The sequence below is a fragment of the Anopheles merus genome, chromosome 2L (assembly GCF_017562075.2).
Source record: "Anopheles merus strain MAF chromosome 2L, AmerM5.1, whole genome shotgun sequence".
Lineage (NCBI taxonomy): Eukaryota > Metazoa > Arthropoda > Insecta > Diptera > Culicidae > Anopheles > Anopheles merus.
The window spans coordinates 39192605-39218765 of record NC_054083.1 but is presented as its reverse complement, the minus strand read 5'-3'; the positions used below and the strand labels follow the sequence as shown (position 1 = coordinate 39218765).

Below are 26161 nucleotides of genomic sequence, written 5' to 3'. Positions count from 1 at the left end.
ACAACAGCAAAGCCCGACTTTGACAGCTGCTGGGTGAAGAAGCGACGCCAACAGCAGCAATAACAACAGCCTTTGGTGCCGGGATCGCGTCATCTTGGTGGAATGTTTTGAACGAAACGGGGAAGGAAGCAATTAGCACCAACGCCCGCCCCTGTCAGCGAAGTGAAACAGTAGTTGGACGCAGTCCGGACGATATCCCAGCACGAGAGTGATTCTGCCACGATATGGGTTGCTTCGAGAGCAAGCCCGACCAGCAAGTGCAGCCGGTGACGGTGCGATCGCCCACCGACATCTTTTGGCTTGTTCTGTACGTTGTCTTTTGGATTGCGTTGGTACGTAAAAGTTTGTGTGTGGGGGGAGGGGAGATTGGGGTTGGAAGAAATGGGCGCATCTAGCACCCATCGGAAAATGTGCCCCGGGTATCATCTTCTTTCTAAACCAGCATGAATCCTTTGTATCTATTATTAACCGAAGTTTGCATCGAAGCGCGTGCGTGCAGTTAATTACAGTGTATTGACACGATTGCTCCCCCAAGCAAGCCGTGGCATGCAATCGTTTTGGGGTGTTGTCCCCTTCTTGTTTTAATTCCCATTACCTGCCACATGCAACATATGGGTTTTCCATCGCACCCTGACCCTGACAATAACTTCCCCACGGAAGGAGTGTCGCTTGTTTCAAAATGAAAAAGGGGTAAAACAAACTCCACTCGCTCACTCTTCAAGGTCAAATTTAATGATCCACCACCACCAACCGTGTTACGACCCCTTCGAATGCCGACACACACACACACACTGCTGACACACAAAACTGATGTTTTCCTTTCTTCCCTTCACTCCCTCCACCCAGATCGTCATTGCAGTGTTTTCCTTCATCTACGGCAATCCGCTACGCATCATCAATGGGTACGATTCGTTCGGCAACACGTGCGGCGTGCGCAGCAACGACAAATTCTCCAACTTTCCCCTGTCCGGCATGAACACGGAAGACAAACCGTACCTGTTCTTCCTCGACATCAAAGAGCTGCGCCACACGCTCAAGATCTGCGTGAAGGAATGTCCCCAGCGCGAGCTGCTGAACGCGGCCGAACTGTACCGCTACTACGAGGACCGCAAGACGAAGCTCTGCCGGTACGACTTCAACATGAGCATGCTGCAAACGCAGGAAGCGAACCAGGGGTCCAAGTACTTCGACTTCAATGGGCCGTGCCCACCGTTCCCGGTGTACCAGTCGGCGCCGGTACTGCACCGCTGCATCCCGACCGGCGTGAACGCGCCGCTGCAGCAGGTGAAGAAGATGTACGCACTGATCAACTCCTGGGAGGCGACGCAGCAGGTGTTTAGCGATCTGTACAAGGCGTGGCCCACGATCGTGCTGATCTGTGCGCTGAGCCTGGTGTTTTCGATCGTGATGATTGCGCTGCTGCACTGGCTCGCGACGATCGTGTCGTGGCTGATCTGCATCATCGTGGTGGTGGCCAGCGTCGGCATTACGGGTGTGCTGTGGTGGAGCTACTACAAGGCCAAGCACACGCTCGACACCGACCAGCAGCTGTCCTACCTGGAGGAGCTGGTGCGGAACGAGGCCACGATCTACGTGCTCGCGATCGCTGCCACCTGCATCATGATCATACTGCTCGTGGTAATCTACTATCTGCGCGAGAAACTGACCGGCTTGGCGGCCCTCTTCGAGGAGGCGGGCAAGTGTATGCTGCAGCTGCCGGGGCTGGCCGGACCGCCGCTGCTCGCCTTTCTCGCACTGTCGATCTTTCTGGCCTTCTGGGTGGTGGTGGTCGTTTGCTTGGCCACCGCCAACTATCCCGGCGTGAAGCCGTTGCTTCCGTTGGCCCAGCTCGAGGACAGTGCTTCGATTGCGAACGATCCAAAGCTGAAGCCGGAGCTGGCGGGGAAGAATGATACCAGCTTCAAGTGTAAGTAACTGCAATGGAAGGAAACGTGGTCGCTCTAGATGCAATTAAGTGTATACATTTTCCCCCCACAACACAGCATTCAAATTGGTGGAATATCACGACGTGAACGTGCTGCGACACATGCTGTGGATCTACATCATTGGGCTGATCTGGACGAGTGAGTTTATCTTCGCCTGCCAGCAGCTAGCCATTGCCGGTGCCGTCGCTTTCTGGTACTTCCGCAAGCCGACCGATTCGCCCGTCCTGCTCGCGATTGCCAAGCTCGTTAAGTACCATCTTGGGTCCGTTGCGAAGGGTTCGCTCATTATTACGATCTTCAAAATCCCCCGCCTCATCCTTACCTACCTCTACGCGAAGTGAGTAAAAAAAGCAAACATTCAACAGCAAAAAAGAGAGAGGTTTTTAAAATGAATTCCACCCATTATTCGTTTGCAGATTGAAGCGCCACCAGCAGGAAGGATCGGAATGTGCTAGCTGCTGTTTGCGGTGCTGCATCTGTAGCTTCTGGCTGCTGGAGAAGTTCATCCGCTACCTCAACCACAACGCGTACACCGTGATCGCGATCGAGGGTGTTAACTTCTGTCCCGCTGCAAAGATTGTACGTGCGGCTCGCTGGACCTTAGGGTGGCAATTAATGGCTTTTTGATTGATCTTCTTCTTGCTTCTTCTACGGCTCCCATTTCCCAGGCTTGGAATGCACTCGTCACGAACGCACTGCAGGTCGCCACCATCAATGGTATTGGTGATTTTGTCCTATTCCTTGGCAAGCTGGCGGTGGCATCGATTTGTGGGCTGATTAGCATCCTGCTGCTGCGCGACAATCCCGACCTGCACTTCTACATGGCGCCGGTGATCATTATAACCGTGTTTGCGTTCTTCATCGCTCACATTATTCTGTCGCTTTACGAGGTATGGGGATAATGGGACAATTTTATTCGCAGATAAGCGCTTAATTCTCTCATTCATTCTCTCCTCCAGATGGTGGTTGACACGCTGTTCCTGTGCGTGTGCGAGGATCGCACCATCAACGGCAACAGCGGCCGCTGGAAGGAAAGCAATCTGGCACGGCTGCTGGGCGAAGCGCCGGAAGAGGACGCAGTTGAGGCACCGATGCAGGAGGTGCAGCTTACCCCGATCACGAAGCAACCCTTTTCCGCCCAATTCCTGCAGGCGGAGATGGAAAACAGTAAAGCATAAGGATCATTCATCACAAAGTACGCCACCGCGACAAAGGTTTGCGCAAGGGCATGAAACAAGTAGAGAGTAAGGTTTTTCATTATTTTTTTTGTATTAACTATAAAGTGTATTTAAAAAGTTAAGGGTAAAACTTCCCTTTTAAATATTTACATCTTCCGCTACATCGATATTTATCTACATTGGCGTGCCGGCCATTAAGGCTGTTTGTATTATGGAACGTCTTTCAATAATGATGCACCTCACAATCGCCCGCGGGTGGAAAGGAGAAGTTTTGAACGCCCCAACGATAAATCTCATCTACTTAAATAGTATAATTATTTCGGCCATGCACATCCGGTTAATTGCTTACGTTCGGTCGTCGTAACCATTTACTTAAATTACTATCTTAATCGTAATTGTAATAATTTCGCCAAACGGAAACAACCCGATCACCGATCCAGAATGGAACGGAAACAAAGCATTTACACTACTGACTATCACGATCACTGATGCACGATTCTAACGCTCAAATACAAAGAACAAAGAAACGAAACAACAGAAACAAAACAAATAATGCAACAATTTACTCAATAATAATATGTGCTTCTTTGAAAAGATGTACGGCGTGCTTCCGATATTAAGTGTGGCGCAATGGAGAAAATGCACAAGACTTGAACGCTGCTGCCGGGGCATTTGAAACTGTTTGAAGATGTTGCGAATCTATATTTACAAAGATGTGCTTATTGCAAATGATATACATAAATATCGCCTGTTGAATGTTTTTTTTTTCTTCTTATATACAATAGAAGTTTTGTAAGGGCCGTTTTTCTCTTGGCGCCGTCCTTTGCAACAATGAGCGTACCACAACGTCAAGCCAGGGCAGAAAGGTAGAGGACAAATAGGAAGCGAGGGATTGTGCGAGAATTTCTACTCAAAATATTTGCTACAATTTGTGCTATTTAACAATTGAACTACAAATAAAGTTGCGCACCAGCCGAATAATGTGAAACGAAACACGACTTGTGGGTGAGACCCAATTTGGTTTTTAAAATAAAGTTTATTCTAATATACATTCCTTCGTCAGTTACAATAATAGGTCAAATACGAGTTATTAGTACCACGGGGGGTTTGAACAGATCCAGCAGCAGCAGCAGCAGCAGCAACGCATTGGAGACGCTGCTAACCCTCCTGTTCTGTAAAGCACGTCCATTTCGCCTGTATGGTATTTAGTGTTTAGTTATCGGTGAGCTCAGTAAACCATGCGACGGAAACCAGAAGAATATTCCCTCCACGACGCCACCGGAAAGGTCCATGGCATTGGTGTAGTAGTGACCCTCGTAAGCCACTTGCTCTGGTGAGGAAAAGGAAATTGTGGGAGTGGGGCGGAAAGGAACGGGAAAATCCCAACCCGTGTTCAGTTCTTCTTCGATCCACCGAACCCGGCAAATCCCATAATGGCAGCCATTTCCGAGCTGCCCGCATCCAGGTCCGGATCCGTCTCGTCCTCGTCGTGCTTTCGCTTGCGCTCTTTTCTCTTGTCGCGCTTATACTCCCGGTAGCGGTCCTCCTCCTCCTTGGCTTCCCGTACCCGCGACTCCAGCTCGTAGTCCTTCTTCTTCTCTTCCGTCTTCTTCTTGTTAATCTTGAACCGCTCCTTCACCTGGTCGAGCGAACTGCGCTCCACCTTCATCGACATGCCGAGATTGCGCTGGTGCTTTTTGCCATTGATGTGGTCGAGAAAGTTGATCGAATCCTTCACGACACAGTCGCACACGTTGCAGTAGTAGCCGCCGGACTGGGACGACGGCGTGCTCTTGTTGATGACCATGCTCTTGCCCAGCTTGCTGTCCAGGTCGACCTTGTATTCGCGCTGCTTGAGCAGCTCCTTCGTGACGGGCTCTCCTGGTTTAAAAAAAAAAATGCCAATCAACAGGTTAAAATTCGCAACCAAGGGGGAGGAAGCATATGATGCCACGGCAAGCCATCTTACCATCGTCCTCGTTGCCCTTATCCTTGGCAAGAATGCGCTCGTGCGCGAGCCTTTCGTACTCCTTCCGGTCCCACTTCCGACGATGATCGTCCGGCCGCATTGACGACATCCTGATTGCACCAAGCAGTGGGCTGTTTTGCGGTCCCAACGGTAACGGTTTATCCGCGCTTTCCGCTCTTATTTTACCACGAATAGAAAAGCTGTTTACAGCCCAGAAGGACTAACTGGGCGATTGCAAAAACAATAACAATGCCGAACAAGCGTGTGAAGGACAGGTGACGCCATGTCATAGAAGCTGACAGATGCCATCGAAGTAAAACTGCTTTTGACAATTGCTGTGTAGTGCTTTGTTTATTGAAAGGAATTATTTTTAGCATTTTTTTATGAATATTCTTCCCTATTATCAAATCAGATTAACAGAACACACTTTAAGAGTCTATTTCGATTAAAGTTTTCAAGTAAGCAAACACAGTATTGAAACATTTCTACGAAACCCTTTTGTTAAAAGATTAAGGGTGTTTCTACTGCTATGTGTACGTTGATGATTTACAGTGCGTGACAAAAATGTATGCACAGCATTACTTGTTTTCTCTACAGATCTGTTGGTATAATTTTTATTCTTTTATTTCATTATAACAGATTTCATGTCGACATGAGCTACAATAGTCTGAATTAAAGATATAAAAAATCATTCAAAATTTTAATTTCCGTCAACATGTTTTTCTCTAACTAAATGATACATTAAATCAAAATAAAATAGATTTAACGGCTTTCTCTCACATTAAACACGATTAGCCATTCGTATTAGATAATAGTACATTTATTACCAATAGAATAAAATACAATAATTGTTTCGTCGTTGTTGCCATCGCCGCCACCACCGGACCCCGCTCGCTACTGCTACCTTCGCCCAAGTTACTAGGAGAGCGCGCTAGTAGCTAGCTGCCCCATAACCCCCACCCAACATCATCATTCAGCACAATCTGGCGGCGGTTGCGAAAAACTTACACCACACAAGACGACGACGACGACGACGATAGCTCCAATGCGCAGAAACCATTGCTAATCAACTCAAAAGATATAACTGGCTCCAGCAGAGTACACACACGAGCAGCACAGGGGAATCGCTCTCTATCTCCTCGCGGAACCCAAGACGCATGTGGATGATGCGGCCCGCATTAATGTTTGGCATGCATGTTTGCCGCCCTTTCCCATCCTGCATCCCTTCCTGTTGCCTCCACCGGCACTACTTGACGTACAATCTCCGTTTCCGCAAATGCCGTTTTGCTCTAGCTTTTTGAAGTAGATATAAATTATGACGCATATGAGTTGTTTTTCTATCTGTGTGTGTGTGTTTGTGTGCCATTTTCCTGTGTGTCTAGTTGAACCTTCTGCTGTACTATTAGGCCGCAAATACACGACGCGCGTTTCCGCGCCCGCGGAAACGCGTATAACAATCCAGCCATAGAAATGAAATGTCATTCGAACGCGCTACCGTGGAAACGCAGAGATACCCAGCTGGATATCTCTGCGGAACTGTTATACGCGTTTAAACGCGCCCGCGGAAACGCGCGTCGTGTATTTGCGGCCTTACACCTTTCTGCTTCACTACGATACGATGATTATTATTGGTGTTACGGGCATGAGGAATAAGTTAATGAATGTTAACCGGGTTTACAGTACTTTTGCTTGGGCATCATTTGTTGCACTGATTGTTTCGCGTCTGCGTCCGCTTGGTTTGCGGGTGATTCCCCCCCATTTCAGCGAGTTCCTTTCCTCTCCATCTGAGTGTTCGTTCTTTTTGATTCTCACAAAAGCGTATTTCATTCAACTGAATAAGGCTCATCCAGACAAACATCCGGTATCGTCCATCCTCTCCGGGCCAGGTCTTTCCGTACTTCACACATCTTCACACACACACATCCTGGTTTTGTGTTGTCGCTTTGTCGCTTTGTCCGTTAGTAGAATACTTTAACAGTGAATCATTACCGTGCTTTACTTTTATCGCTGCCCCGTGTTTGTGTTGATGTGTTGTGTCGGCTGTGTGTCCGTGTCCAAGTGTGTGTGTGTATGTGTGTCTCAGTGTGTGTGTGTGTGTGTGGAAACGATAGCGGTTAGGTTAGGAGCATCGAAGTTCATTCGGCCTGACTGTCCCCGCCGGCACAGTTTTAGGAACACATGGAGAGCGCGATGCCGAGAAAGTCCTCGAACCCGATCGTAATGATGCCCTTCTGTTCGGTATCCCGGACGCGGAACGCGTCGGTAAAGCGCTGTATCTGGATGCACGTCACGATGAACTGGTCGACCGAGATTTCCTTCCGGTTGATGGGATCGTTTTTCGCAATCAGGTACTGTATGAACTGGGGCGAAAAGCGGAAACCCATCTGCGTCAGCGCTTGGGTCAGCTCGGACTCCTCGATGTGGCCGGATGCGTCGCGATCGAAGTTCTTAAACACGTGCAGCCACTGGTTGATGTAGTTGTACAGCTTCTCAAAGTCGTAGATGTCGACCGTGCCGGTCTTGTTGCGATCGAACATGCCTATACACGAACCGGGGAATGAGAGAAACGGAACAGAGCAAAGAACCGGTACAGTTGAGTCATCAGCAATTCCTCAAGCACTACCGCTCACATTACACACACTCGCGCGCGCAAGCACAAAAACTCACTGATCATCAAATTGCAGGCCATGTCGGAGAAGTGGTCGCCCCGTCCATTGATCAGCGCTTGCTGCAGCTCCCGGTTGTTGATGCGGCCTGTGTTGTCTTTGTCGATGTTGCGGAAAATGTTCTGGATTTCCGGATTGACGGGCGGTTGCTGCGGTGGCGGTGCGTAACCACCGTAACCGCCTCCGTACCCGCCCGCTGCAGCCGGGTTTTGTCCATAGCCTCCATACTGTTGTTGCGGGTATCCTCCCTGTTAGAAAACGTCCCGTCGAGACACACGAAACGACACAATTAGAATGAATAAAGCTGGGCGTATACACACATACACGAACGCATGGGAGGGGGAGAATCAAGTGTGCACCAATGATTCACACCATTCCAGAAGTTTGGCCCAATGTTGGGGCTCTCTATCAATCTAGTTAGCATCGCAAAAGTCGCGTAAATAAATCACCACAGTGACGGACGGGTCAGGTGCACCCTCCCCCCAAACAGAGGGAATGGGGCAAAACAACACGTCAGCTTTTATCAAACAAGCCAAAATCGACTGGCACTCACCTGATAAGCCATCGTCGTCTAGATTTCTATCTTCGCTCAAACACACAAACACTCCAGAATGGGAATAATAACTTAATCACGTACAGATAAAACGAACGCGAACAACACGGTGCTGCCTATTGCCGACGCGATTTTTTTTTGCTCTCTTTGCTCTACCTAGCTGGCGAACCAAATGACAAATGACGGGACGGTGGGCACTGTCAACTGTCAACTGAAAAATTGGCAATATTTCTGCACGTACTCTGCGGGCGTGCTCCAAACGGACAAATCTGCAGCTCTTTCCCGCTGCGTAAAAACGAGCTCGTCAACGCTCCAAATCGGTACGATTTTCCCGGCGTTCTAGCACCAATCGAACATGAAAAATGTATGGGATTTGACATATTTGTCTTGTTTGTTTGTTTGTGTCTGACAATGCACCTTTATATGATTATATGGGTGTGTTCGAGTCGGATGTCGCGTTCGATTGGTGCCAGAGCGCAGCCTTTCCCTCGCTGGCGAGCATTATTGGAAGGCGTTGTGAGGGTTTTTGAGGGTTCAAGACGGCCACCAAAAAGCTCGCACTCGTGCGCGAATATGTTGGTGGACAAAATTAAATAGAAAAAAAACAATTCTCGCCAATATTCCCACCACCTCTCCCTCATTGTCTTCCAGGGCTCCTTGATTCCATATGTGTGCCATATAAGCATCTGCGTTCCGCCGTCTGACTCATACATGTTCCGCTATTGCATCAGCTGATCCGGCGGTGGCTTTTTATGCACTGTCTTCATTTACTGGTGACCTTGACGCTGAAGGAATCGATTAAAGCTGGTATTGAACTTTTAACGGTGCTTTTATTAATGTATTTATTTCGTGCCAGTTCTGCTAATGATCATATAGAACTTCTTTGTCTTCTTTGGAGATCCGTTCCTTCACGTGCTCAACGTCGTGTCTACAAAGACGAGAAGTGTGTCAACCGTTTTACGAAGGCCCATTGTCATGGCTGTCTCCTTCCACAGAGGCCATGGGTGCAGCAGGTCCGCAAGGTCGGAGTCGGAATCAACGAGTGTCAACCCAAACGGTTGATGCAAGAAATCATAAATGACTACGACCCATTGTTGAGGCGAGTTTAGGTCGGGTCTTGAACCTATTTTGGTTCGATTCCGACTCGAACTCGCGCCCCACCGGGTCTGAATCGCTTATGCTTTCTTGCATCTAACGGGTTGATCCGAAAGACATTACGGGCCATAGCGCACATCACGGTGAGCTGAATCGCACTCCAGGGCTGGATCAGGTTGAGCTGCGACCAAGACAGACGTAGACGGATGGCAAGCAGGCCTAGTCACCTTTCCTACGTGCTCAACTGTGAATAGTCCACCTAGAACGATGAGGCAAACGTGTTGTTTACACATCTTATAATGTAAATGTAATGCTTTAGATCTTTAGGGGCGCCACAAATGTGGTCCCTAATTTTTTAAAAAGATACGCAACACGCCTTGCGAACTACGTTTTGGTAGAATTCGATTTATTCCTTTTTCTTTTAAGCCGCGGAACGGTGAGTTCGGGAGAGACGCGAAAATTAGTGTTGTTCGTTCGAGAGTTGCCGGAGAAGAGAATGTATCGGTTAAGCCGGACGGATACGCGCGTGTCGATGTTAAAACGTTTAGGACGAGAGAGAGCGTGTATGGAGCAAGCCACCGTTTTTATAGCTGCGGTGCAGCATGCTACCACTGTTTGTCCTGCTCTAGCTTTGTGTGCAGTCCCTGCCTAACTAGCCCGTTAAACATTTTGGTCGGTTTCTAGGTGTGCGCACCAGATGGCGCTCTGGTCGCTACAGATCAAACATTTTGTATCAAATTTGCTAGCCACCGGATGTGTTATATGGTTTCATATTGGTCTTTTCGGAACGCTGATTTTTGCGTGTGTCTTTTTGAATTGAGATCCTACGCGTTGCAACAAAATACGTTGTTACATTCGGTACCGGTCGGTTCACTTCGGCCGTCATGTCGCTACCATTACAATACTGATCTGATCACTGATCCTAACAAATAACATACCCAAACGAATACAAGCCATATGTTTAGTTTATAGTGAGTTAATATAGTTTAACTCACCGATATTACGGTGCGCCATCCCGCTTGTTCCCGCATCCTCTTCATCCAACATGTTCTGCCGATCATACTCCGTGGACATAGCTGCAAGCTTCTTGTTCCGCCGGGAAGTAACTTTTCTGCTCCTCTTCATTGGTTGTGTAGCCATTTTACTGAAAAAAATCAACAAATTTCCGTAAAACAACACAGCGCTAAATTTATTTTCTTCTTTCGTCAATCACTAAAGCCAAATTAATGACAGCTGAAACCGATGCCATCGTCGTTCGCTACAAGAAGATCACACGTACACAATCATGCTTGCCACTTCCTACACGGTTGATCACACACACACACATCCACACTTTTGGACGGTTCGAGCACCAATTGAGCAAAATTAGAAGTTAAATGGGCGAGGGGGGCACAAAACCGCACTTTAAAACGAGTAAAGGAAGGGTAAAAAAAATGAGCGAGATGCAGCGATATTCGTACGTCAAAACTCCTCGCCATGTTGTACGGGCAGGTTGACATGAACTTTCTAGGAAAATAAAAAGAAGAAAAGATTGATGTTGCTGTATCGAAGCGATCGCTCCTGCTGCAGCTAAAAACTGAAAACAAACCCAATAAACTAGGTGAATCTCGGTTGATAGTACCCCAAAATGGCAGACGATTTGCAGAATTACAAGCTGCAGCTACAGCAGGTAATATTAGCATGTGCTAAATGGCGGTAAAGGGTGCTATTAGTGAAGCCACAGTATACTAATGCAGCGCTCCGGTTTTCGTCACCCTAGGTCGAAGCTGCCCTGCTAACAGATCCGGAGAACTCGGAACTGCTCAAGCTGAAGGAGGACCTGAACGAGGTGATCGAACTGACGAAGGATCTGATAAAGGCGCAGCAGGAACCGGAACAGAAAAAGTCGTCGTACATTGAGCCGGCCACCAGCAGCTACTACGAGGGCGTCTCGGGTGCGGACAAGAAGCAGCCAAAGCCAGCGAAGGTATGGAAGGTGGGTGATAAATGTTCTGCTAAGTGGATTGAAGACGGTCAGTACTATGATGCTACCATAGAGTCGATCTCGGAAACGGGCGAGGTGAACATCGTGTTTGAGGCGTACCAGAACCGGAGCAACACCACGATTAGCGAGCTGAAGGAGCCAAAGACTCGGAACGAGGTGTTTCCCGCCAACAGTAACAAGTGAGTGGAAACCGCCTCTACGCAGGCAGGCATTTTGGGAGCTCATATGCGCTAAACATTTCTTTGCAGACGCATGCGGCACAATCAGAAGGAATACCTGAAGAAAAAGAAGATGAAAAAAATCCAGCGATTCAAGGAGCTGGAGGAGGAACGGGAATGCGAGAAGAACAAATGGCTTCAGTTTACCGCCAAATCATCGAAAAAGTCCGGTGGCGTGAAACCGAAGAGTATTTTTGCTTCGCCCGAAAATGTTAACGGTCGGGTCGGTATCGGTACCTGCGGTGTGTCCGGCAAACCGATGACGGAGTTTTCACACGGAGAAAAGTACAGGAAAGGTGTTTAGGGACGTTTTTGCTGGCACGAACGAGCGTGGGGCTGAGAGCTCGAGTGCTCCACACGAATCGTTCTGCTTTCTTTTTTCAATCGAAGTAAATTCTTGATATGGCTTAGAAATTAAGATTACTGCACACACACACACACACACGCACATACGCTTGTGTGCAGTTTGTCTACACCTTTTTACCTAATCATTTTACACAGTGAAATGATCCGTCTTTGCCATCGCAGTTCCGGCAGAAACCTCCTTGCTGGTGAAGGATTTGTATTCCAGGACGAGCAATTTGGATACGTGTTGCGAGCATACTGAGTGGGTGGAAATTATCATTATGATACTACTAATAAAACAAAAATTAGTTAAAAGCTGCTGATTTTTTATTTTTTTATTTGTAACCCTAAAGCCCTCTGCTACTGCTGGTTAAGGCTAACCCGAGTTGAAGTACTGAACTCGAAGTGTTAAACTCAAATGAAGAAGAAAAAAGGTTTGACGTACGATGCGAGTGAAATCAAAACATTCTTCACAAATAAATCCACCCGCGGTCGTACGGTTGCCCTTTTTTCTGCTTCGTCTCCGAAAATACTTGCCCCTTCAAGATGACTTCGCCGTTGGAAAACCTGGAAAATCATCTGGAAATGTTCATCGAGAACGTGCGCCAGATCCGCATCATCGTGAGCGACTTCCAGCCCCAGGGCCAGAATGTGCTGAACCAGAAGATACAGTCGCTCGTGACCGGGCTGCAGGAGATCGACAAGCTGAAGAACCAGATCGACGTGAACGTGCCGCTGGAGGTGTTCGACTACATCGACCAGGGGCGCAATCCGCAGCTCTACACGAAGGACTGCATCGATAAGGCGCTCACGAAGAACGAGGAAGTGAAGGGCAAGATTGACTCGTACCGCAAGTTCAAGAGCAACCTGATGAAGGAGCTGAGCGAAACGTTCCCGGTGGAGATCAGCAAGTACAAGGCAATTCGGGGCGACGAATAGTAGTAGCACTCGGTTTGAGAGACGGTTGGACAGTGCGTTCCGACGTCAAGGAGTGATGAAAGTGTGTGGGATGTATGTCTGTATGTGTGTGTCTGTGGTGGCAACCCCGCTTGGTGTACTAGACGGCACAGCGGGAGGAGAAAAAATGGCTGGTAGCTGGTATCGTAACAAACGAACTATCTTAGGATGTAACTGTTTATATTAATACACGCGCGTAACTTACTATGTACAACAAAATAAAGTTTTTCTAAAAGCTTACTAATGCAATCGTATTCCTTTTCCGGTATCTTCCAACGGTCCAAAGTTATCCGAAGGTACCTTTTTTAATTTCTTTCCTCCTTACAGTGCTAAGCAACGTGTTGTCTTACATTGTCATAAAGTTATATTTATTTAATTTTTTTTTACACAGCGTTAGTACATCCCAAGTGGTACCAATGGGGGGCGTTCAATGCTTTACGATCGTCCGAATAACAATAGAAAGGAATCACTTGCATATTTATTGTTCTCTCGTTCTCACGGACGAACCGAAACGTATAAAGTTTATATCCATTAATTGTACTTATCTTAGATTGGTTCCACCGATACGCTTCCCCCGGGGGATGGTTGGATTGATTTTTAAGCAGTCTATCTACCTGGAATCGACAGGGCAGGGCAGTTCGTGAGGAGCACTCGCAAGCCAATGTGCCAGAAGAAAAAGCAATACTGTATGCCAAACAATGAAACGTTTGGCCACTATTACGCCATCTGCCCAGTGGCAAAACATAGGTTACTAATAGTTTGTTCTAATCTCAACGTTAGCTTTCACTGGAACGTAATTTTTAATGCTGCACTAGACGAGGGGAATTAGTTTGCGCTGGTCGTCGGGAGGGTACGTTAATAAATTAGCTGGAAATGCGTTATTTAAAAGGACAAACTCAATGTACAATTCTTACGCTAGTAGTTGTAAGCTGCAACACAATAGGGAAGGAAACAACGATACCTTCTTCTTCGTATGTACACATAATTTCATTTGTTGATCCTATACTACGGTTTCTTGTGTTTAGATGACTGATCATTCCCTTTTCTCTCTAATCAATTTTGTCCGTTATTTGTTGCGTACGTGCGCGTTAGTGATACGTTGGACATTTTGATGTGTAATGCTCGATATTGCTTGTTACAATCTCCTATACAGTGGACTAAATATGTTTTACATTGAACTTTTTTTTGTGGAGACGCTTTGAGAATTTACAACCAATCTACGCTTTTCCATCCACAGCGCTTTCCATCATCAATACACTTTGGCGATCGATTATCATATACGGCGGGTTACACGTAGGTTACACAAAAACGAGGGTTTGGGGGGGGGGGTTACATCGTTTACAACGGAGCAGACCGTGTACTTACTGGTCTGTGGCTAGTAAAAGGAGTTTCTCATTTGTTTTTTTTTTTTGCGTTATAAGCGCCTTCTTGAGGGTGCTGCTGCTAATGGCTGCCTCCCTACAAATAACATCTCTCTCCACTTTGTGCCTACTTTTTTCCGTTCACACTTCATCCACGTACCTTCCCTGCACGACTGCAGTCTGATGGTATCGCCGCCGGGAGGCAAAGTCTTCATTTTCTTCGTTCAGTTGAGCAGACGCGAGGTTTACGTTCGGGCAGGTTTGGGTAACTACGACCTGTTCGTAATCGTGCATACGTTTTCTAGAATCAAAAGGGGGATTTTATGTATCGTTAATAACATCTGTAAAGGTGCTAGTATTGAACGACTTACCCAAAGCAGCGGAAAACGACATTTTTTAACCACACAAAGAAGCGGAACTCATGTGCCAGGCCCGGCTTCACTGCTGGATTCGCCGTACCGACATAGAACCAGACGATAAATACGGTCCCGATGCAGATCAGTGCGTACACCCAGCTTACTAGCAGCATGACGAGAATTTTTATGCCAGCCTGGAAACGAAAGAGGATGTTTTTTGTCAGTTGCCATGGCAACGAAGACAAGGTCGAGATGGGCTGCACTTACCCCAATTAAAGAGGCCCACCGATTGCAGAAACCGGAGTACCAGTTTTTAGTCTTGGAGTGAATGGGTGGTCGAATCGGTGCGATAGGCTCGTCGTCCGCTTCGCCCACGGAGTTGGCATTGTTCGCACTGTTGGTGCCATCGCGGAACACCACTTCCGAATCGGCGCTGGTAATCGACGAGCTGTGAGGTATTCCATTTGGTTGCTGTGGTCGTGCGCTGGTTGCCGCATTTGAAGGCACATGTTGTGGTGAGTTGGACGGGGTCTGCAACGGAAAAACGGTACGGCTTATAAAAGAGCTCCAATAAGCACAGTGTGCACACTTCCACTTACACCTAGATTTTTGTGACGCGTCCGCTCGGGGAACAGCTGATCGAGATCGTTGTTTTCGTGATAGTCGCCCGTCGCGCCGTAGTTGCGGGTCTCGTACAGCGGACTCTGCGCCTGTATCCGGAACCGCTCCTCGCGGTTGTTCTGTATGTCGAACGTTTGCGCCAGTGCAAAGTACGAGTAGTCGATGCAGGCGTACGTCAACAGGAACGGCATCGTGACGATCGGGGCCAGCGTGTTAATGTCGCCGATAATGATGAACGTGGTCGTGACACCGGCCACTACCGCCATCGCGTACAGCGGCACCTTGTTCGGGCCGCGTCCCTTGCCGAGCTTGCCGATACCGGGAATGACGTTCTCATTGGCGATACTTTGCAGCACGCGCGGCGTACCGTACATCGCGCCGAGGCAGGACGACATGCTCGACACGTAGATGCCGGCCAGCAGCAGGAACTCGACCGCCGACACCTGCACCGCAATCTGGTAGTCCGTCAGCAGGTGGCTCCGCTGGCACGTCGCGCCAAGAAACAGTATAAACACCATGTACAGGAACGTGGAGGTGCTGAGGGCGGCCAGCGTACCGTTTGGGATGTCCGTCGATGGGGCGCGCAGATCGCCGCTCATATTGATGCCGGAAAGGATGCCCGTGATGGTCGGGAAGAACACACCGAACACGGTAAACCATGAGGTGCCTTCCGTGTAGGCGGACCACAGGTTCAGTCCCATGTTGCCCGATCCCCACCCGTCGAAACCGTGCTCGGGCGCTTCCCCGATGAAGCTGCCCACCATAAAGTCCAGCGCGGACATCAGTATCACGATCAGCAGCGCAAACTGCAGCTTAACGACCCACTTCACGCCGGCCACATTGATCACGCCGAGCAGCAGGACGGCGGCGATGGCAAAGCCACGAATCGCCCACTGGTTGCCCTCCAGCCCGACCAGCCCGGCGATCGATTCACCGAAACCGAGAACATTCAGCGCACAGCCCACGGCCTGCCCGAAGCAGTACAGCAGCCCGAGCGAGCCACCGAACCGCGAGCCGAGCGTGTGGGCAATCAGGAAGTAGACGCCTCCGCTCTCCACCCTGCACCGTTCGCAGATACCGACGGCCGACAGTACGGACACGAGCGCGATGCCGACCGCACAAAACACGATCAGGATGGCATGCATGATGCCCGCCTCGGCCACGATCCAGCCGGACCGCAGGAACACGATCACGCCGAAGATGTTGATCAGGCAGGAGGTAAACACGCCGTCCCACGTGCCAAACAGCACCGGCTGCGAGATGAAGAAGTTGCTCCTCCACCACGGCTTGTCGCCCTGATCCTCGGCGAAGATTTCATCCCGCCCGGACGCGTGATGCCCGCCGGCACCGTAGTCGTACTCGTTGCCCAGATCAACGAAGCCGCCGCCGCCCCCGCCGGACCGCTGGCCGTGCACACGGTTCCGTTCGGTCGGCGATGAATCATCGCTACCAAGCCCATACCTGCAAATTGAGAATTGAGAAGGTAATGTGAGTGGTTTGAAAAACAGTACCTTCAACAGTGTCACATTGCGGGGGACCAGTCCCTTCACGCTCACCTGGACCAGTCCACATTCGTCCCGTTGGGCATGCCTTGCCCAAGTTAGTGCAGCCACGTCACGAACGCAAAGTAAAGTGGCAAGTGGCAATATAGCAGCAACAAGTACTCCCCCGAAGCTCCGGTAGCGCCCGCACCGTGTTGTACTACTACTTTTCGTTAAAAACAATAATCCCGCTTCGGCACTCGCGCAAACCCACCCAAAGTCCGCATCTACCGCGCGCTTCGGTCTAGATTTCTCCTTGCCTTTATCTGCCGTGTAAATTCCGTTGTTTTCACACCGCTTCACTAAACACACCCGCGGGCACACACACATGCACACACATTCACAACAACAAAAAACTCTCTCGCCGCTGGTTTCCGCTGTCCGGCCAACGTATCAATCGTCGACGTAGGTGGCGGGCGGTGGGTGTGATGTCATGTTTTCCTAACACCTTCCAGAAACTGTACGATACGCACTTGCTGCTTCTGTTGATGATAAGGATAACCAGGGATACAGGGCCCCTCCTCGTACACCTTTGGTGGGCGCGATACTTTCTCCTTTTTCCGATTCCAAATGTCACTAACAAAAAAGACCGTTCCCCGTCGTCACAACAAATAGAGCGCTAGGGGTTTCAGGGAGAGGGGGATTGCATGGGGAGGGCAGGCGAGAGAATTTCTACCTACTCACTGAAGGCTGGAGTTGTGCAAATGGGTTAAATTTGTTCCATTTTGCGTGACATTGGATGAAACAAAATTCTTTAATTGCGATGTTTCTGTGTGAGAATTGGCATGCTGAAATATGCAGTGTCATGAGAAATTGATTAAAATTATCAACAATTGATTACGCAGAGCGATACTAGAGTCGGACGTGAGACAGAATATCTAATCTCTTTTACATTATTTCTATGATTTTTTTCTCGTATGGAGCGACATGTGTTTAAAATCATTTGCAATATTTAATTCAGTTTTTTTAATTAATTTCCTTTTTTTTCCTCTTTTTCAAATTTGTTTGTTTTATTTTTCCAAGAATAAACTGATCCGGATGAATCCCATCCAACGACCATCACTATCCGGAACAGTGTGGAACAGTTTGACAGCACTATAATAGGGAAACACAGTGAATGTAAACAAACAACCCGGTGTCTTGGAAAACTATTCCCAGATGCAGGGAAAAACGCGATACACCGTTTCTGAAAGACCACAGGAATAGGGAAAAACTAACACTTAAAGTTCAATAAAAAGTTAGCACAGTATGTATCTTAATCTTAACATCGGCATACTGGGCCACGTGGACTCTGGTAAGACAACGTTGGCGAGAGCACTGAGCGCAATTGCTAGTACGGCCGCCTTCGACAAAAATCCCCAGTCCCAGGAACGGGGCATAACACTTGACCTGGGCTTCAGTGCACTGCAGGTGGATCTGCCAGATCACTTAAGGGAGCAAGCGATTGCCGAAGGCTATGAAAAGCTTCAGTACACCTTCGTCGACTGTCCCGGACATGCTAGTCTGATACGAACCATCATCGGCGGTGCGCAGATCATCGACATGATGCTGCTGGTGATCGATGCGGAAAAGGGCATCCAACCACAAACGGCCGAATGTCTTCTCATCGGTGAGCTAACGTGCCGGAAGATGATCGTGGTGCTGAACAAGGTAGATGCGCTGCAAGATCCGGCCCAGCGTACGAAAACGCTAGACCGATTGCGAAAGGGCATTGCGGGCGTGCTTTCCAAGGTGTCGTTCGATGCGTCACCGATCGTGGCCATTTCTGCGTTGACGGGTGAAAACGTTTACGCGCTGGTAGATACGATGAACACCAAATCCTTCATGCCACAACGCGATATGTCGCAACCGTTTATGTTTGCCGTTGATCACTGTTTCGCCATCAAGGGACAGGGAACCGTCTGTACCGGCACGGTACTGCAGGGCAGGCTGAGCGTGAACGATGAGGTCGAAATACCGAAGTTGAAGCTGCAGCGCAAGGTCAAATCGATACAAATGTTTCGCAAAAGCTACCAAACCATTCGGCAGGGCGACCGGGCTGGAATATGCATTACCCAGTTCGATCCGAAATCGCTGGAGCGAGGCATCGTGTGCGTCCCGAACTACGTGCATTACGTGTACGCGGCAATCGTGCCACTGCGCAGCGTACGGTACTACAAACGACCGATCAAATCGAAGGCAAAATTTCACATCACCTGCGGGTATGAAACGGTCGTGGCCACGGTGCTACTATTCACCGGTGAAAGCAAATCCTTTTCCTTCGCACAGCAGTACGAATACTTGGAGGAGATGGTCGCCAGCGACAGTACGCAAAGGAACGTTTTTGTGCTGCTAGAATTTGAAACACCCATTCTTGCGTGCCACAATGCGCTCATCATCGGTTCTAAGCTGGACAGTGACGTACATGCGGCCGATTGCCGGATAGCATTTTCGGCCAGGTTGACGGACGTCATACGGGATAGCAAGTACGCCGAAACGGTCCTGCCGGAGCAGCTGCAAGTATACAAACACAAAAGCAAAAGCGGCACGATACAGCGTGTAGTCAGCGAGCATGAGCTGATCGCGGTGGGACTGTTTAAAAAGGCAGCCAACAACCGGCAAGCATTCGTGGGGCTGCACATAACACTGTCCAGTGGTGAGCGTGGCATCATTGAGGACACTTTCGGTGCGAGTGGGAAGGTGAAGCTGCACTTTGCGCAACCCATTGCGGCAGACGTTTTGGAGCGATTGCGACAGAAGGGCCCAACGGCGGGCGGCGAGGAACCGATCAAAGTGGAACTTAACTTCAAAAAGTTTCTGTTTCGTAAAAACGTAAAAGACAAAAAAGTGGTTCAATAAACCAGTTTGTTGAGAGTTTAAATGCGTTGCATCCAATACAGCTTGTGATAAATCACTCGTGGGCGCTTTATAGAGAAACGTTTTTTTAATCATACAAAACCCAGCATATGTATCTTTCATTCCTTTATATTGCATTTACTTTAATCATGAATGGCTACGCGACAAAAATATTACTTGGAATTTCAAAAAACTTTACCACATTACTACTTTGTGTCTTTGTTCGAACGGCGCTCCCGCAGTGAGCGCGCATTCTCCTCCTACATGCTACGTTTAGTCAGGGCCTTACACCGTGTTAAGAAGGAAGACGTCCTCCTCCTTAGTGTTATTTCCTACACCTACATCGCCCACTGGTCAGCTTTTCTCTTCTTTTGTCCGCAACTCAGCACACATCCTCATTGCTGGTTGAACCGGTTCTTAATTGCTTTCCGTTTTTGCTCTTTGCTACCACACCTAGCGGCGGGTCTCTATTTGTTGTTTTGTGTGTGTTGTAATGGTTGACGACGACTCGGGGTTTAAATATAGGAAAATTTGGCTGTCTCAAACGGAGTGGCTAAATCTGAGCTACATTTAATACATTTCACGAAAAATATATGCAACGATCAATCGCTCAAATCGACTGTCTCTGATCGCGCCTGTTGCTTCTACGGGGTTTGGTTTAATATTTATTACTCTGCTATTACAGGTGTGTGTGTGTTGGTAGTTTTGTTTAGAAAACAGAAATAGTTCAAGTTGTAATACTAGTAAATCCATTTCTCCATTTTGTTTGCATACACTCTTTCGCCATCTTACGTGTGTGTGGGGAGGGGGGTTTGTATATGGTTTGCTTATATGGAACGTATGACTAGAACGAAATCTTTCCTGTTCCCAGAAGGATTAAATAAGCTGATGATGATATTCGCAAGAACCGATTGAAATATCATTCACCAGAGGAATGGGACTTTAAAACGGGTGTATTCTCCTTTGCCAAACACGGAACAAAAGTGATCTTATAACAAAAATGCAAAATTAGACCGGACTTATCAAACCTGAGCAGATGATCCCGCCAATACGAAATGATGAGTACGATATTTACAATGTTTTTCGGTGTTAAGTAGCTACTCTTAGGATGAACTTAGTGGTTCGAAAGTTGCGTCACGTGTAATTTACACACGCTTTACAATAGAGCACACAAAATCAGAGAAAATAGATCAGCAACTTCTAAAAGTTTTAAAAGAATCGATTGAAACTCTTGAGCTGGTGTTGAGTGAACCTTTTTTTACTAAAGATGAAATTTAAGAATTGATCTAAAAACTTATAGTAGATATTTTAAAAAATCACAATAATTATACCTTTACGCTTTAAACGAAGTAGTAAACTACTAGAGTACGATACGCTCTTTCTTTTTTTGGTTTGTTTCTTTACCATACACGGTATTGCAAAAATAACTTACACCGCCTAACTTTAGCTTACTTCCCACGCGCGCCTCCTACCATAACCCGGGTAATCATCTTGTTGTGTTCTGTTTTACGGTAGACAGATATAGATTAGAGAATGATGTAAATAATTATCACAACTACAAGTGCTATCGATAGTACTACGATTGCTGTCCACTGTCTCCGGTCTGCAGGAAAAAGAGAAGAATGTTTTTATTCATTTCTAGTCAATCGACTCCCTTTCCAGTATCATTTATCACTTACCGTTGGACATGTGCAGTACCTTCGCCACCTTTTTCATAGTAGCATCGAGCTTGGAATCAGTTTGCTCCAGCTCGTTGCCAAACTCGTCCAGCATGCTGCAAAAGCAAAAAGTGGGAAACATGCATTAAACCGCATATAAAACTCAGCGGGGACAATCAACTTACACAGCCTGCTCATCCAGCTCGATGCCAATCTGGCGGGACACCGTTTTAAGCGTGCCGATCGAATCGCTAATAATGTCCAGCTGCTCGTCCTGTCCGACCAGAATTCTGTGCTGCGTTGCGAGCGTATCCTCGACGAACCGGCTCGAGTTGGAATCGAGCACGGCACCACCGGACGCCGACGGCACATAGTGGCTCGGGCTGTCATCGAGGTTGTTCTCCAGCTTGGAGTACTTCGCCCCACTGTGCCTCGAGGCCATCGCTGCGCCGGCCGAGCTGATCAGATGTTTACCCGTTTCGGCAAGATTTAGATTGTTCACCTGGCTGTTGTTGTTCAGGTTGCAGTTTAGCGTGGAGGAGCTGTTGCCGTGTAGCCCACCGCCGGCGGTACCGTTGTTGCCGTTCAGCACGGCCACACCACCACCGTTTGATATGATGCTGTTGTTGTTGATGTAGTTTTTGCTTTGCAGCTGCTGCGGCGACGATTCGACGTTATCGAGCAGCGGCTGGCGGGCGGTAATGTCCTGGTCACGGTTGCGGCTGATGCTCATGCGATCCTTCATCGACTTCACCTCATCCCGGGTGGCGTCGATGAAATACCGGCGGCTGGAAAGTTCCCGGTTGTCGATCTTGAATTTGCTCGGATTTTTCTCTACAATACGTGCGCGGTTACGGAAGGGTAACGGGTTAAGGAAATATTATACGCGGTTGGAAAAGAAAGACAACAAATGTACACAATGATCATTGGAAAAGGATATTAATAGTGTCCTCTAGATCTTCCAAATCCCATTCGATGCTGCGGAGCGAGTTCTTCAGTTCAGTCGTTGTCCAGTCGGCCTCGGCAGTTGATCCACCCGAATGCGCATCGTTTAGTTCACGCCAGCGAATGTACAACCCACGTGTTTTATTCAATGCTTTGAATACTTCGCTGCAATTAGGGAGGGTGAAGAAGAAATACGGTAACGTCTTATAATATCTAATATCATACGGTAATTTCGATCGAGAACGTCGATCGCCGGTGTGTCAAACACAACTAACAACTCGATCGCAATGATTTCAACATCATACGAACCGAGCACGATGTGAAACGTTAAGCAATATGTTTGGATAGCAGCTTTGATTGTTTAGGCGGAGTTGTAAAGTGGGACAAAACTAACGCCCAACGATTCATGTTTTCTGTTTACTTTCTCTCGCAATGACGTTGAATTTGTGCAGGTACAAGCATAGAAAGGTTGAAGACTATAAAACAGGTGCATCCTGCACGATAGGGGTTTAGTTCTATGGAGTTTTAGAAACAAATTTAAAGAACAAGACAAACGATGAAGTACGTAAGATGCATCTCGTTAATCGTATTCGTTGCGCTGATGGTGACATTCGTGCACAGCGAAGGTAAGTCATTTGCCTTCACACATATTGCATTGCTCTCTGTGGTGCAAAACTAAAGCATATTGCATTTTTCCCCCATAGATTGCACCGTCGAGAACGAGGAGTACTACAGCTGTGCATCGCCGTGCCGCCGAAACTGCACCAATCTTGCGCAAATGTTGAGCTGCACGGGCGTGTGCGTTTCGGGATGCTTCTGCCGACCGGGCTACTTTCGCCGGGAGGACAATGCTTGCGTGAAGCCATGGCTATGCTCTAATAATTCGTTGCAAAATAAGCTCACCGCTGGGAACGGCCTAGACGTACCACATTAGCGACAACGGTGGTGTTCAATTTGGCCACCAAGACCGCTCCAACCATCCACCGTACGGGTGTATCTCAGGCACAGCAATTGTTTGTGCAGTCTGGAAACCCCCAAACTGTACAAACAATTCGCTGTAAAATGGTGCTGGTGTTTCTGTTTCAATAAAAAAAAAACCTACTCCTTTTCCCAATGTACTTGAGCCTTTCGAAATTTGGTTGATTCACAGTATGAGTAATATCAACGAAATTGAAAAATGTTCTTTAAAACTATGAAAATGGACTACGTAGACTGCCGAAAGTCGGTCTCCGGCTTGTAGCACGGGCAGAAATGCAAACACATACCCTTTCCTAAGAAGGTGGCCTGTTACAGCACTGCGCCCCACGAACCGAATTCGAGATTCAAGACCCCAGTTTTGGCGAAGAGCAGCTGTGCCAATACCGGCCCAACTGCATGCGGGACGATATAATGCGGCCGTCGGAACGTTACTGAACTTAGTCTGTTCCAACACGTTGCAGAAGGAAAGCAATTTCGAACGTTCTTCAAAATGCGCGCCATCTTCGTCCTGCTCGCCGTTGCCGTCTTCGCTTTCCTGGGTGTTTCTGGTAAGTGAAGATTTTGCTATCGAAAACAAACATCTTGGATTGAGAATAATTGTCTCATGATCTGTCTTCCGATTCCAAAACCACCCACAGCCCAGCAGCCCAAGAAGTGCGGTGAAAACGAAATCTTCCAGCGCTGTGGTACCGGTTGCGAGCGCACGTGCGATAACGGAGAGACCTGGGACAAACCATGCAAGGCACCCTGCGTTGACAAGTGCTTCTGCAAGGATGGTTTCCTGCGCAACGAGAACGGAAAGTGTGTCCGTGCCTGGCACTGCAACCCCAACCTGTAAAAGGGAAGACATTTAACGTGTCTTTCGCATAATTTCGCTGCCACCTCAGACTACCAACAACAACTGTGCCGGGGGTTGGCACCACACATACACCATGAGGATGTTTGCGCTCTGCCACCCGTATGCAAATAGTCCATCATTCTGGTACTGTGGCGAAATAAAGCATAATTAAGAACCGCATGCAAAAATACAAAAACACACAACTCGTACACACCGAATGCGTCTCTCAGTGGTCCTGTGTGAAGGATGTTTTTTTTCGGCGTTTCTTGCGTCACACTCCCGCGTGCGTACTGTGTGGAGGGCAGATTCAAGGGATGACACATTTCAGCTTCGGGAAAAAAGGAAAGTTATGCGGACGATTAGAGATTTCACAAAGTGCCATACGGTTGGTCCGTATGGTTGGTCGCCCTTGAGGCACAATTTTGCACTCGTTTCAGTAGGCTGCGGTAATATGCTCCTACTGTGTTGTTGAAAACACGAAACTCCACTTTCCAGTTTCACATACAATTAGAGCATCATTTTGTCCATCTTCTTTCGAACAAATTGCAAGAAAACATACTGACACTCTCGATTCACCTAGCATTCCAGCATTGAAACAATCAATACCGGAGGGTTCGCGTTGCACAGTATACTCCTCTGTCCAATGATGCGTGAATAAAAAACAACTTTTTGGAAGGTTTGCCTCCCCCCGTTGCGGAAAACTTACTCTTTCACCACGAAAAATGGATCTTCCATTCTAGGGATTTGATTCGCGACCGTATCACAAAGCTGTGCTCTCTCATTAATGCACCAATGGACGATGCTGACGGACGACCACTGTTGCTGCTGCTGCTGATGTTTGCTGCTTTCCACTGGCAATCTCGTGCAATTTCACCAATTTTTTATGGCTGCCTGCGCTGGAAGTCATTGGACACACGCACACGCACTTTTCTATTTTCCGCCTTAAGCCAATGTTTCCCTCCACGGAACGCTGTCGAAACAGTGGAGTGTTGGAGGTCCCCTCCCCCGATGGTCCTTGCCCTGTGTATGAATATCCTTGCTGGGCGATGATTATAACATAACCATCGATTCGATTTCGAATGCACTGACGATGATAAGACTAACGCTTGCCTATGCCTGTGTGCATGTGTGCGTGTGTGTTTGTAGGAAAACTTGCTGGCCAAAGAAGCAATTTGCTAATTTTTTTCCTTCCTCGTCGCCAATCACACTTTTGCTACAACACACCGTGTCGCTACTACTACCACTACCGTTTTTGTATCACACACGTACGGAAAAGCTGCTGCGTCGACAGACGGCGCGACGATTTTCCACGATTGTGTGAGAGAATTTTCCTCGCATCCTGGTGGTGCCAGAGCGCTGCTCGGGAGCGAAACAAGGAAAACCGTGTTCGCAAGCCATCGCATCGGAGATGCCGATTCTCGCCGCTTTCCACTTGTGTTTCTCTCTCTCTCTCTGTTTCTTCACCCACTCACACCATCTGCCTTACCTCTTGGTCTGTCCAGTGGGGGAAAAACTTCGGCTTCCTCACATCGCGCCGCTTCGCGCACGGTTTGGGTGGTTTGCTCCTGAATTATTTTCCTCGAGGGAACAGGGAAAACCTTGCATGACACCACAGTGCTGGTCCGTGTTTGACAGGAAAACAAAGCCGCGCGTTTATGGCGCCGTGTCGAACGGTTGTGCGCATGAAACGGATGCCCTTTTCGGCGGCAACGAGTGCATTGGGCTTGCATTGGGCAACGAGTTGCAGGAGTTTGGCAAGAAAAATGATTTTATTTTTTAACTAGGCAAATACAGGGTTTTCCAGGAATTCTCATAGCTGTGGGACACTTAATTGACTCCTTGCGTGAAATGAACTTAATGTAATGGGGATTGGACTCGTTACATAGCACCCTTGTTGGACAAATCCAATAGGAATTCCCAATAGGAGCCTATCTAATGGGTGCAATAGTCCAAATTCCATCGTGTGAAGTTCACTTCCCATAAGTAAGGAAGTCAAAGAAGTGTCCCACAACTATCAGAACTCCTGGAAACCCCTATAAGAGGCAAACGGTTAAGATTTATTTAAATTCTTCTTATTATTTTTGCAGGAGCGGAATCATGCGGTCAAACCGACCTAT

General features: G+C 48.0%; 10 protein-coding genes across 10 annotated transcripts; 6 read left to right on the top strand and 4 right to left on the bottom strand.

Moving 5' to 3' along the window:
- The first annotated feature begins 8 nt into the window (after window positions 1-8).
- Window positions 9-4173, top strand: LOC121591864 (choline transporter-like 1). Its single transcript, XM_041912908.1, has 6 exons — window positions 9-332; window positions 847-1927; window positions 2004-2283; window positions 2363-2525; window positions 2615-2836; window positions 2906-4173. The coding sequence occupies exons 1-6, from the start codon at window positions 225-227 to the stop codon at window positions 3122-3124; spliced, it is 2073 nt and encodes a 690-aa protein (XP_041768842.1). The 5' UTR covers window positions 9-224; the 3' UTR covers window positions 3125-4173.
- A 1-nt stretch (window position 4174) lies between these two features.
- On the bottom strand, window positions 4175-5603 carry LOC121591873 (zinc finger matrin-type protein 2). Its single transcript, XM_041912918.1, has 2 exons — window positions 5094-5603; window positions 4175-5005 (listed from the first exon to the last, which is right to left on the bottom strand). Exons 1-2 carry the CDS (start codon window positions 5200-5202, stop codon window positions 4518-4520), a joined length of 597 nt encoding a protein of 198 aa, XP_041768852.1. The 5' UTR covers window positions 5203-5603; the 3' UTR covers window positions 4175-4517.
- Window positions 5604-5895: 292 nt separating this feature from the next.
- Window positions 5896-8502, bottom strand: LOC121591872 (peflin). Its single transcript, XM_041912917.1, has 3 exons — window positions 8313-8502; window positions 7761-8007; window positions 5896-7632 (listed from the first exon to the last, which is right to left on the bottom strand). The coding sequence occupies exons 1-3, from the start codon at window positions 8322-8324 to the stop codon at window positions 7262-7264; spliced, it is 630 nt and encodes a 209-aa protein (XP_041768851.1). The 5' UTR covers window positions 8325-8502; the 3' UTR covers window positions 5896-7261.
- A 2407-nt stretch (window positions 8503-10909) lies between these two features.
- On the top strand, window positions 10910-12273 carry LOC121591860 (survival of motor neuron-related-splicing factor 30). The gene is made up of 3 exons (XM_041912903.1): window positions 10910-11076; window positions 11167-11570; window positions 11640-12273. The coding sequence occupies exons 1-3, from the start codon at window positions 11035-11037 to the stop codon at window positions 11911-11913; spliced, it is 720 nt and encodes a 239-aa protein (XP_041768837.1). The 5' UTR covers window positions 10910-11034; the 3' UTR covers window positions 11914-12273.
- A 134-nt stretch (window positions 12274-12407) lies between these two features.
- Window positions 12408-13151, top strand: LOC121591861 (mediator of RNA polymerase II transcription subunit 10). The gene has a single exon (XM_041912905.1). The coding sequence runs from the start codon at window positions 12501-12503 to the stop codon at window positions 12891-12893; it is 393 nt and encodes a 130-aa protein (XP_041768839.1). The 5' UTR covers window positions 12408-12500; the 3' UTR covers window positions 12894-13151.
- A 298-nt stretch (window positions 13152-13449) lies between these two features.
- Window positions 13450-17517, bottom strand: LOC121591801 (solute carrier family 12 member 8). The gene is made up of 5 exons (XM_041912774.1): window positions 16806-17517; window positions 15228-16710; window positions 14896-15159; window positions 14644-14822; window positions 13450-14573 (listed from the first exon to the last, which is right to left on the bottom strand). The coding sequence occupies exons 1-5, from the start codon at window positions 16835-16837 to the stop codon at window positions 14414-14416; spliced, it is 2118 nt and encodes a 705-aa protein (XP_041768708.1). The 5' UTR covers window positions 16838-17517; the 3' UTR covers window positions 13450-14413.
- On the top strand, window positions 16643-19653 carry LOC121591802 (selenocysteine-specific elongation factor). The gene is made up of 2 exons (XM_041912775.1): window positions 16643-16732; window positions 17814-19653. The coding sequence occupies exon 2, from the start codon at window positions 18039-18041 to the stop codon at window positions 19626-19628; it is 1590 nt and encodes a 529-aa protein (XP_041768709.1). The 5' UTR covers window positions 16643-16732; window positions 17814-18038; the 3' UTR covers window positions 19629-19653.
- Window positions 19654-19736: 83 nt separating this feature from the next.
- LOC121591803 (syntaxin-6) lies at window positions 19737-25512 on the bottom strand. The gene is made up of 5 exons (XM_041912776.1): window positions 24751-25512; window positions 22224-22393; window positions 21469-22126; window positions 21305-21399; window positions 19737-21228 (listed from the first exon to the last, which is right to left on the bottom strand). Exons 1-5 carry the CDS (start codon window positions 24777-24779, stop codon window positions 21152-21154), a joined length of 1029 nt encoding a protein of 342 aa, XP_041768710.1. The 5' UTR covers window positions 24780-25512; the 3' UTR covers window positions 19737-21151.
- On the top strand, window positions 22605-23334 carry LOC121591804 (chymotrypsin inhibitor Ani s 6-like). Its single transcript, XM_041912777.1, has 2 exons — window positions 22605-22854; window positions 22933-23334. The coding sequence occupies exons 1-2, from the start codon at window positions 22785-22787 to the stop codon at window positions 23160-23162; spliced, it is 300 nt and encodes a 99-aa protein (XP_041768711.1). The 5' UTR covers window positions 22605-22784; the 3' UTR covers window positions 23163-23334.
- On the top strand, window positions 23634-24253 carry LOC121591805 (chymotrypsin inhibitor-like). The gene is made up of 2 exons (XM_041912778.1): window positions 23634-23754; window positions 23845-24253. Exons 1-2 carry the CDS (start codon window positions 23697-23699, stop codon window positions 24042-24044), a joined length of 258 nt encoding a protein of 85 aa, XP_041768712.1. The 5' UTR covers window positions 23634-23696; the 3' UTR covers window positions 24045-24253.
- Window positions 25513-26161: the final 649 nt, after the last annotated feature.